The 12,407-nt window shown below is 37.8% G+C and overlaps 1 protein-coding gene across 4 annotated transcripts in view; it reads right to left on the bottom strand.

Moving 5' to 3' along the window:
• The window catches only part of PDE10A (phosphodiesterase 10A), a 129,265-nt gene that overhangs the window by 59,584 nt on the left and 57,274 nt on the right, over positions 1-12,407 (bottom strand). For all 4 annotated transcript variants that reach the window (XM_087969051.1, XM_087969061.1, XM_087969056.1 and 1 more), the window contains exons 3-4: positions 3,110-3,138; positions 1,703-1,823 (exon numbers count right to left, since the gene is read on the bottom strand). In XM_087969051.1, the coding sequence (XP_087825177.1) occupies positions 1,703-1,823; positions 3,110-3,138 (150 nt within the window). The remainder of the gene's footprint in view (positions 1-1,702; positions 1,824-3,109; positions 3,139-12,407) is intronic.

Here is a 12,407-nt window from a genome sequence, read left to right as displayed (position 1 = left end):
CACTTAGACTTGTATACCGCTTCACGGTGCTTTATAGCAGGGAGTCGCCAACCTTTTAGGCCTCAGGGACCATACTCATAATTTTAAATCCCGCGGATCACTAATACGAATTTTGACTGACGATGGCTTCCTGACATTGGTGGGAAAGTCCGTCCCTTATTCCAGAGCTGCAGTACTCACAGGACTGGCCCTTTGGTCATCCCAGAACAGCTGCTCCTCCACCCAGGTGCACTGGCCTGCCATGGACTAGAGGAGCTACTCTGGGATGACCAAAGGGGCAGTCCTGTGACTACTGCAGCTCTGGAATATGGGACCGACTTTCCCACCAACATCAGCAAGCCACCCTTGGCAGATTTCCCTCCCCCGCCATTGGTCTTACCTTCCAGTTCCAGCTCATGTGGCTCTACTCAAGGTTTCACTCGGCTGAAGAGTGGGGGGCCAGCAGGTGTGTGGGCCATGTGGGTGGCACAGCCTTGTGTTCCTGCGCAGCCTGGATTTGGGGGGAGTGCTTTGGGGGAGACATTTCTCTGCAGACCACCAAAATTTTCTCATGGACCACCAGTGATCCCAGGCCCACTGGTTGGCAACCACTGCTTTATAGCCCTCTCTAAACAGTTTAGCATATTGCCCCAACAATCTGGTCCTCATTTTACCCACCTCAGAAGGCTGGAAGGCTGACTCAACCTGAGTAACATGGTTGTTAAGGGAATCTGGCTTCCCCATTGAATGTGCTTGTCAGAAGATGGCAAAAGGTGATCACATGACCCTGAGACACTACAAACATCATCAATATGTATCAATTGCCAAGAGTCTGAATTTGACCATAGGGATGCTGCAATGGTCATCGGTGTGAAAAGTGTGTGCTCCTGGACGCTGAATCTGAGTTCCCCAGGCTCAACCTCCCATCTGCAAATGGTGTAGGGTCTCCTACTTTGGCAGGGGTTGGACTAGATGACCTTCCAACTCTGATTATCTGTCATCCGTTATCTGTGGGTCTGGGATCTGAGTCAGACGGGTGTTCGTGAACATCACGGTAGACATGAATCTGGTCCAACTTATTCAAGGCCAAACTCACACAAGGGTCACACATTAGATCTGGTGTTTGGATTGGGGCAGTGACATCATGATCTGGATTTGGGGCAGTAGTGGTATGCTACTGGTTCTGCCCAGATCAACTCAACTGGTAGCAAAAATTCCCACCAGTTCAGCCAAACTGTTACTAAAAAAAAAAGGTTCGGATGACCAGATGAGATGAGAAAGTAGAGAAAAACGCAGGATCGGTCCTCCCACCTGCCCCTGCACCTTTCTCTCCTTTCTCCTCTCAGCTGATTGGCACCACAGGCCTCAGCTGGCGTGTGGAAAGCTGTGCGCAAGCACGATCACCGAACCAGTAGTAGAACAGGTAGGAACCCACTGCTGATTTGGGGGGGTATTATCAGTCCCCTGCCATGGAATGATCATTCCTTGTTAGCCCTAGAGTTCTTTCAGTGTCTCTCACCACAGGGAACCTCCTCAGGATGGGGAATGCTGCCATGGTCCTTGGTCTCATGGACCTCTTAGTAGTTTTCGGTACCATTGACCATGGTACCCTTCAGGCCTTTCAATAATTTTCCCCTTAGGTGAAGCGTTATGATGATATTCTATGAACTTCCTCAAACGGATGCATAGATTCTAGTTCCAAATATAAAACATACTTTCCTACCTGTTTGAATGATGGCGCTCAATTCATACAAGAGCAGTTGACTGTTCCCTGCAATATCCGTCCGTTTCTCTAAATGGTTGTTTAGGTCGTACACCATTGATTCCATATCAGGATTGTGGTACTATTGGAAATAAGGATACATTTCAGAATATCCTATGAATAAATAATTATGTGGCATTTATGAGAAAAATAAGTTATTTTATAAATGAAAAGTTCCGCTGAGAAAACATTAAATGCTCAGACAAAAGAGAAAGGTGAATCACAAGAGCCTATTTTTCTAGACAGTTTATCAATATCAATTTCCTATGGACTGAAGTTCCAAGTTCAATCTTTTTTTTTTTTTTCATACTGAAACCAGCTGTACAAGTTAGTCATAGTTGAATGCGCTGCATACAAATTCTTCCAGATTCAATTCTCAGCATCAGAGGGCAAAGCAAGGCAATGCAATTTTTTTAACAAGGTTATACCAATTGGAGTAAATAATGCTATACTGAACTCACTGAAATGTTTATTTGATTTAAGGCAGCTTCCTGTATTTCTACAAAGATATAATTATTATATTTTGGAAATGTGGATAGGTTAAAAGTAGTGACTCCTACATTCCATAGAAAATAAAAAGGAACCGATCATGAATGAAGGCAAAATATATGTTCTCAAGACAATATTGCAGGATACAACCTGGGTCGGACACCAGAGGTTTTGTCTTCCAAGCTTTTGGATTTGTGCTGGAGCCCATCTTCAGGAAACGTCTCTCTAGGCTAGAGAAAAATTTCCTGAAGATGGGTTCCAGCACGAGTCCAAAAGTTTGGAATCCCAAATTGGATCCTGATAACATTGGATAAATCATGTCTATCCAACAAACTATTTTCTTCCTACTAGAGAATTGAGAAAGGATTGCCTGGGTGTATACTTTCCATCTCAATTCTGCTATTGTTCTGCACATTAAAAGTTAAGAGACGAATAACCCAGAGCCACTCCTTTTGGGACCACAATTGCTTCCAGGAGCTTTGGGAAGTTTTGTGCCTTTAAATATTGAAAGAGATCATGTAATCGGTAATTTCCAAACCCAGATAAATTACACAAAATTGGATGAAAGTGGTTTTTTATTTCTTGTTTTTTTTTGGGGGGTTGGGAATGATATACCAACCATCATCAAGTACAACAGAGACATTTAAATTGACTTATAGCAGGGGTGTCAAACTCACGTCATCATTGCTGTGTCATATGACGTATCGGGACTTTTTCCCCCTTCGGTAAAGTGGGTGTGGGTGTGGGCACGTGATATATCCGGCCCATGAGCCACGAGTTTGACTACCCTGACTTAAAGGTTTCCACATGTAGAGGCAGAGTCCTCAACTAACAAGCAGTCACTTAACGAGAACTGAGGCATAATGCTATAGTACTTACCCTGCTGACATTCTTAGGAACTGAATCATCTGTTGGAAAAGGAAGAAAATAAATGGATACTCTTAATACATTTAAAATCATTTCAGAGAATAGGAAAAGAACCAGTTTCTATTTTTTTTTCAAAAAAAAAAAATCAAAGTTGTGCAATTATTCTGACACTTTCTTCCCATATTTAACAAAAATTGAAACTGAAGATTTTCAGCTCCTATTTTAATTGCATGTGTTCCTTTACTTTATAGCATTAACTAAAGAATAAAAGTCTATTCGATTAATTGGTAAATCTAATTTATTATGCAGCGTACTCCTTCACATGTCAAGTAGCTGACAGATCCTTAAAACATATCCAGTCTGAACCAGTTTAACATGAGTAAAGATACTTAGAAACTACTGTAACTGTACATCCTACTGAATCCTACTCTTCGAATTCTGGTAAAAATATTAGCATTTCTTTTGGTAAGAAGAGACAGTAGTTTATCAGTAGAGTTTGAAAGTTAGTTTTCGTAAGATTATTATTTATTTATTTATTTATTATTTATTATTATTTGCAGTGCTTCATCACCCCACTCTACTAAACATAGCTATAAAATTTGCATTCCTCTTTGTCTCAGATTTTGGTGCTATCTGATTCAATGTTCACTAGATTGCAGACAAAACCATATAAAAGCTACAAACAGAAGCTGCATTTGTAGGGTGCACTAAAGATGTATTTTCTCATAAATTCACGCTTCTCTCTTTTGGTCTCTCTTTTTTAACCGTATTGGAATTAATCCAGCACTTAATCCAGACCATGACAATAGATTCAATAAGATCCAATAAATTTAAATGCAGTTTATACAAGAGTGAGAAACTGATACTAAGTCATTTTGCCATTTGGGATCATAAGATTCAATATATTCTGGAAAGATCTGCACTTCCTTTAAGAAATAGAGCTTTTAGAGTAAGAGTGCTTTTTTGGCTATTTTTGGCTATATTTTTATGACTTTTCTTTGATGATAAAGAACACTTTTAATTGCTTTTAGCTAGGAAACCTTGATTAGAGAAATGTTGCCTTCAGAACTATACGTTTTGCAAGTTTCTACTTAAATTAATGCAATGTACTATAAATGAACTGCCTGTGAATCTGGGTTAACAACTTGCTGCACAGGATGTGTATACTTAAAGAAACCAAGAATTACAATTATACTGCATTACAGTTCTATTGTATGTCTCAAATCTCTTCTAGATCCATTTCACAATCCCATAAGGCACTTCAAATAGTGGTCACAGCAACTGAAGGACTACCTATACCAAATATTGCTACCTGTGTCCTGAGATTGTGAACTGAGTCTCTTATTTCCTTTGAAAAGTATTAATATGGAATAAAATAATTAAAACTTTTATTCCTGGTATTTTACTAATAAATAATTAAGTGAAACCTGAACCAAACTGGATGAGTAGTCAGTTCTGCTCATGTTTCTTTCACCATCTTTAAAACATTCGTTTCTCGTGAGTAATATGTCTGTCCAACTTTTCAATCCATCTTTTCAATCACATTGTTTTGTAGTTCTAGTTTAGACTAATTCTGATCCTTTTGAACAAAAATTGAGAAATTTCATGATTTCATTTGGATTCAATATAGCAGAATATTCAGATGAAAGGAAGTTTTAACATCACAATTCTCCTTCCTCTTTTCTGAGTTCCGCAGTTTAAGACTGCAGTTACATTGACATCACAAAGTGAATATTAACTGTACATCTTATATAGCATTTAGATTTTTATTTGAACAGTAATAATTTCTACCAACATTCTAATAATATAGAGTATAAAATAATCAACCTATCAGCTCATATTTCTCTTTAAGTAAGAAGTCCAAACTTGACATATTTGGGACTTCTGTAAATGTTAAGATATTTGAGTGAATTATACAAGATAATTTTCTTCTGGATATTGATAGGAAAAGTCACATTCATACCACAAGCTCACTATTTATGTAAGGAGTAAGGAGTTTTTGGACTTTTAATTATTCACTATGATTGGCACTATGACTGCCTAAGATAAACAAAAAAAATCGTTTTGCATTTCATGCATGTATCTATAACAAAGGATTAAAAACTGGATTATATATTCCAGGAAATAACACAGCTTTTTGCATAAGAGTATTATGAATTTGTATAATAATATTTCATAATGTCTAGTTCATCTAGAATAAAAAATACCAAGAATGTGAAAAACCGAAGAGTTCATGGGTTGTAATGTAATATTGTACTGAATGTGTCCGATTTCAGGCAGACTGCAAATGCAAAACTCTGCACTTGTATACATTACAGATAATGTTGTCATGCCATTGAAACTGCTTGCCAAGTCCATAGGTTATGTTGCTTTATTTGTCTTTTGAGTTTTATAGGAAAACTGCCAAATGAAAATATGTGCACTGTTCATGTGCATTAGAAAGAAGTTTGTGCTATATATAAAATGAAAAGTGTATTCTGTTCTATAAACCCAACAAATACATTGTGACTCAGAGGTTTGCCCACATCATGCTTAACTGAAATGCAGTACACCAAACCAGAAACCCAGTCCCTCAATTTCTCTGTACTGTTTTCGGTCTTACTCTTAGTCTCACATCTCCACTGTTCCATATCATTGTCCTCATGCAAAATCTACACACAGATCAAAATGCTGCGGATACAATATGGTAAAATAGGGCTGACATAAAGGGCATGACTTTATCTTTAGTGACCATATAAAAAGTTAAGAGTTGAAATGGTTAAAAATAGTTTTACAATTCTCTTCAATTTAGTCTTTCAAAGAGAATTATTAAATTATCCAAATGAGGTAGAAGAGATTATAACGTGGTTAGAATGTTAGCATGGATGCACAGAACTCTGAGCAAAGAAAAATGAATTTGTCCATAGCCTTTCTGGGCCATTATAATGCTAAGGATTACCTAGCTATATTTTGATCAAGACAAATATTTTCAGACAGAACATAACTGAAAAGTTTCTTAGTGCAACATTTACCAATATTGTACAACTCCAATAGGTTAGTTCAGCTCCAATAGGTTAAACTCAAGGACTGGGGGCCAGATCCAGCCCACCGGGTGCTTAGATCTGGCCCACAGGGCCACCCTGGAAACAGTAAAGGACTGGCCTGTGGTGCCACTGCCAGCAAAAATGGAACTTGGAAGGGCCGTGTGCTCCGTTTTTGCTGGCAGCGTGTTGCAGGTCATCCCAGCCAAAAACGGAGCTCAGGAACCTGTTTTCGCTGGCAGAACTCTCGGGCCACCACAGGCGTCCCTGACATGAGTGACGTCAAGCTGGCCATGCCCACCCTGGCCATGCCCACCCAAGCCCCTCGAAGTCAAACATAACCCTGATGCAGTCCTCAATGAAATCAAATTTGACACCCCTGGGTTAGTTGGTCCTGAGTCTTATTTGGCAGATTGTGTACACAGACATTGTAATCAGTCTGAATCAATTCACTATAGGATTCAAGTTATTTCATTCAGTGACAGTTCATTCAGGTTACAGTCTGTGACAGCTCATGCTGGTTACAATCTGCCATCTATCACCCTGGTCCATTGTGCATTGATAAAGAGCCATGATGATGCAATGGTTAGAGTGCAATATTGCAGGCTAATTCTGCTGACTGTCAGCAGTTCGATCCTCACCAGCTCAAGGTTGACACAGCCTTCCATCCTTCTGAGGTCGGTAAAATGAGGGCCCTTATTGTTTTGTTCAATATGCTGACTCTGTATACTACTTAGAGAGGGCTGTAAAGCACTGTGAATCTGTATATAAGTCTAAGTGCTATTGCTATTGCTAAATAGATGGTTTGGGCCTTGCTTTTTGTCACCAACCAGCTTATAGAAATAGCACTTAGACTTATATACCACTTTATAGTGCTTTACAGCCCTCTCTAAGCAGTGTACAGAGTCAGCATATTGCCCCCAACAATCTGGGTCCTCATTTTATCCACCTCGGAAGGATGGAAGGCTGACTTAACCTTGAGAGTGGTGAGATTTGATCTGCCAAATTGTAAGCAGTTGGCTGCAGAAGTAGCTTGCAGTACTGCACTCTAACCGCTGCGCCACACAGGCCTAAGGAAGGAACAGAACTGACAGCATTCCAGCTTTTACAGCAGGATCTTTAACCTTTACATTGACACAGTTAGTTAGTCCTTGACTTACGACACAATTGGGACTGGAATTTCCATTGCTGAGCAAGATGGTTGTTAAGTGAGTCGCATCCAGTTTTATCACTCTTCTGCCTTGGTTGTTAAGTGAAGCACCACAGCTGTTAAATGAATCACATGGTCGTTAAATGAATCCAGCTCACCTAGTTGACTTTGCTTGTCAGAAGCCAGCTGGGACGGTAGCAAATGGTGATCACATAACCCCAGGATACTGCAATGATCATAAATACATGTCTGCAAACTTCACTTTTTTCAGTGTCCTTGTAACTTTGAATGGTCACTAATTAAATGGTCGTAAGTAGAGGACTACTGTATATAGATCCCTATGTTTATATGAATGAATGTATAGCATATACATAGAGAATTTTATGTACACACATATACAGATACATAATTCTGTGTATGTATTACGCATAACACAATTATGCATTGTAGAATGAAATTAGGCTTCAGGGGCTAGAATAACACTGATGGGAGTTTCAAGTTACTGAGAACTGGTGCTTCACAGGCCAGCTGAGCTTTAAGGATTTGGCTCAGTAACATAAGAACAAATTGTAACAATCTCTGTGTCTGTTTTCACTATATTTGTTAAAAAAAATTTGGAAGAGTTTCAAACTGAAGGCAAACTGCTGCTTCTTTTTTGTTTGCCCTGTGAGCTTTGTGTTTCTGTGCGTGTGTGTGTGTGCCACACACGAGCACTTTTTACCTGTAAATATTCAGGTTTTCTTTTGTTGCTTTTGCAACCTGCCCAGATAAAAAGCACAAACCTGAATAATAAACCAGCAATCGAAAAGCAATTAAAGTAGACCCCTGTGAATTTTCTATTTGCACCATTAATCTATCATAGAACACATATTGTTTTTAAGGGTTCTCTTTCTTGTTTCCATGTTCTTTAAGTACTCTGAAAATAAATAGACTTTTGCTGAACTCCGTAGTGAAATCCTTAACATCTGTAGTGAAGTCAAGACTGAATAGTTCCCTCTCATTTCAGAACAGCTGAGAACTAGAAACAAAAGAAACCACCCCTTGGGAATTGTCTGCTAACGTCAATAAGGGTAAGGGGATCATTAGCAGTAGAAATGATATGTTACCACATGGGAGAGAGCAGTGATCCAACATGGAGCAGATTTACGTCAAGGGAACTTTTCATTCTCTCTGAAGGAACCCTACTGGTAACTACAACATGCATACATTTGTACTAAAGTCATATTTTATTTATTGTACTCTAGGGACTAAAAGCATTGCACTGAAAAAAAAAAACCGAGTGTCCTCGAGACAAATATGAACATAAGAAAACTTACAAAAACATGTTTCTTTCTCTTTTCTAGGAATCTGTTGGTAATTATACTCTTTCTTCTAATAAAGGTTTATACTATGTATAAAACAGTGGAGAACTCAGAAGACTGCAAGTCATCCAGGACCCTATAAAAATTCATCATGAGGCAGACTGTCTGCATGATAAACGCCTTGTCTGGAAGTACCTAAAATCTCCTGCTATTCAAGCCACACAACATAAACCACTTTTCACGCAGTCTTAAAGAAAATAATACATGGAAGAGGAATTCATTTTGCCTGCTGCATATTATCCACCCAATCTTGCCCTGTCTGCAAGACTATATGCACTGTCCATGATAGATGAACAGGCTCAGAGTTTATGATGAAAACACTGCAAAAAGTAATGTTTCCATAGAGTGAGCTATGATAATTGAAAGCTTGTTTAGCAAGTCCAGCTATACTGTCATCCAAATGTAAGTCAGGTAATGCATCTCCAACTTCCAACATCATAAGCCGTGTTAGAGAGGACTAATGTGAGCTACAATTTAACTACTTTCGGAGAGACTTCAATGCTTATATTTGCCCTAGAAGTTCTGTAGTTTGCAGTTTCTTTCACCAGCTACTGCATCACAATCATGTATGCTCTGAGGAACTCTAGTTTAAGTAAAGATTAAATAAAATAGTTAAGTGATGAGGATAACTATAAGATGAAATTTCACAGGGTTCAATAGTCTTAAGTAAATTGCACGTGAAACTGGGCAGAAAGCTGGATGGACACAAAGTGGGTGTTTATGGGCTACAGTTATTGTCCGCATGTAGTCTTATGGCCCCTGAATGCATACCTATAGAAAAAAAAATCCTTGTTGAGGGGAAAGAAAGATAAGGATGAATCTATTAAGGCTTGTGATGTTCTTCTACTCCCCAATATGTTTAGAACTGGTAAAATAAATAACTTTCATCCAGGGGTGGGATTCAACCAGTGTTATTACATGCACGTGTGTAAAAATCCTTAAGCTGTGCCGCCCAGACAGCTGCAAAGCGCTCCAGGCAGGTGCGCAGTGTTTGAAAAGCAACTTTTTTCCTGCTTTTTTAACCTCAGCCAAAGCAGCTGAGGTTGAAAAAGCAGGAAATAATGGACAGGTAAGAGCCCAGGTGGACGGGTGGGCCAAACAGCAGCAAACACAGAACTGGTTCGGTGTCTGCTGCTCTTCAGAGCTACCAGTTCTATAGAGCCAGGCAGAACCAGTAGTATCCCACCCCTGTTTTCATCATTGCTTATGGTCAATAAGGGAAAATTTGACTTTTGTGCCCCTTTTTCTTCCACCAGTTCTCCGATTGGCTGGTCTCTAAGTACTTCTTAATTAACAGGCAAAACTTTTACTTTTAACACCAGAAGGGAAGTTCTCAATTCCTACTTGAGTTCAGAATTCAGAAGAAAGCATCTTAACTCTAACAACTTTTAAAATTAAATTAAAATCAAGAAAAGTACTCAAGAAAAGCTTCAGTATTATAAGTAATCAAAATACCAAGGCTAAATGCTGATTTCTTCAGATTCCAATTAACGCATTCACTAAAGACTATTGTTTTCCATCCCTACATTTGACTGCTAGTCTAATTGCTGACTGCTCTTTTTTCATTCTTTTAAAATATGACTTTAAAAAATTGTTCTGTACCAGACCAGAACCCTTGGGAATACACTTATGTTCATCTTTTACATTCTCACATGATTCTGAATAACACAATCTTAATTTGGGGATATAAGAGAATATTTCAGTCTCAAGACAGAATTATGTTCTTATGCATTACATGTAACATTCTAGAAATATTGAACTACCCCTTCACCGAAAGCCAATGTATTATTGCAATAATGTCTAGTAATCTGGTAATTTTTTTGTATTTTTTTCAAGATTTCTTCAAAAATAAACACTGTAAATGAATAAGTGTAATTTCAGTGTAGTTCAATCCAAAAGCAAGACCTTTAAATTACAAAAGCAGAAAACATCGCCTGGTGAACAGTAATTCTCTTCAGTATGAAATAAAATGGGATTGATAAGCCAGATACATACATTTTCTTATCCAGTTAGGCAGAAGGCTTTCTAGCAAGATCTTCAATTTTTGGAATTTCTCAACTTAAAAAAAAATGGAATGTGTGGCTTTGATTTATGTATTGTTTACCTTTTCTACTTTGGATAAAGGAGAGTCAAGTGGCCATTGCACTTGGACAATAATATATTTGAATAAATATAAATAAATAACTAATAAAGCAAAGAAGACAGGAAATGTTAAACATTAGGAGAAGTAAATAAACATAGGAGATTCACAAAATATTAGTGGTTAAGGCACTAAGCTAGAAACTAGGAAACGGTGAGTTCTAATTCCACCTCAGGCATGAAGGCTAACAGAGTGACTCTCTGCCAGTCATTCTCTCTCACCACCATTCACCTCAGAGGGTTGTTGTTGGTAAAATAGGAGGAGGAAGGAGTATTAGATATATTTTCTGCCTTGAATTATTTATAAAAATGATCAAGGCAGGATAATAAAAATTAGATAAATAAATAACCTAAGATGTGATGAAGATTGGTATTTACACTGTGAGACACTTCTGCTGATGGATTTTGATTTATTTTTAAAATTTAAGAAACAGCTCAGCTGCTCAAATTATATTTAATCAGTTACAATATTCTCCTATACTGATGATTACTTGCAGATCCTACAGAGAATGACCATACAGAGTAATCTGTTTTTTATGTAGCTGTGTATATTATTTGAAAGGGGGCAAAACACCATATCATTTTCTGAGCTTCATTTCTTTTCATGTACGAGAAGTAATTAGACATATGGAAACAATTCTACCCAAATGGATAGAGACCAGAGATGAATTGAAAAAGCTGAAAGTAGAAGTAGGCTAACCTAATTTTCAGTTGCTGAAAATTGGTAGCATGACTTCCTATCATTCTCAAATGGGACAGTACATAAACCAATTTTAAATTAGATTAAGTAGTTAAAAATAGTTTATTTCCTTAAATTCTCTGAATGAGACAACTTTACCCATTGCAGCCTTCATTCACTCTTCCAAATCAATTAAGGGCAGCCCCAGTCAGCAAATATTTGTCTCCTGCATCCTAAAACCTAATTTGTTCCCTTCTTGGCTACGGCTGCATCTTCTAAACCCAAGATGCTTTTTAGAACTAAGACAACATGATGGAAAAGAAAGATGAGGATAATGATGATAGCAGACAAGAGAATTCTATGACTATATTATAGGTATCTCTACAATGATTAGCTAGAACATGCAGTCTAATGGTTCCCAGACAGCTATGATGTCATTCTATAAATTAAGTAAGAATTCTTTACAGTTCCAATCCTGAAAACAGAAAGTGTCTGAAAGAAGAATCTGGACTTCGGACAAATTATTCCTGTTAGGTGGCCATCATACTCAGCAAAAAAACATTTTCATGGATTGTTCAAATGAATATATTTGATTTTTTCTTCTTGGGCCTTTTTTTAATAGAGGGTGGAGAGAAATATGGTGATATATAGATGGAATAAATACATATGGTCAGTTTTTATTCACCTGAAATATCCTTTGGGTCTAATTTTCAAAGATTTTAACTTAGATTTAGCAAAAGAAAAATAATTCTAAGAAAAGTTGCTTGCTATATTATGAAACTCTAAAACTCTTAAACTTTCAACTTTATAGTATTTTTTAAACACCCCCCTCCCACATACACACATATGGGGATAATCATATCTCTAGCAAAGACACTCTCTGAAATATTCATTATGAAGAACCAAATGCAAAAGTCATGTAGGTGTTTGCAGCAAATCTTATCCTAAGAGATGCAACGTA

The sequence above is a fragment of the Notechis scutatus genome, chromosome 1 (genome assembly GCF_049901735.1).
Source record: "Notechis scutatus isolate UNSWTSFEM ecotype Mainland chromosome 1, rNotScu1.2, whole genome shotgun sequence".
Taxonomy (NCBI): Eukaryota; Metazoa; Chordata; class Lepidosauria; order Squamata; family Elapidae; genus Notechis; species Notechis scutatus.
Note: the sequence above shows the minus strand (reverse complement) of the source record. Positions and strands in the feature narration are given on the sequence as shown.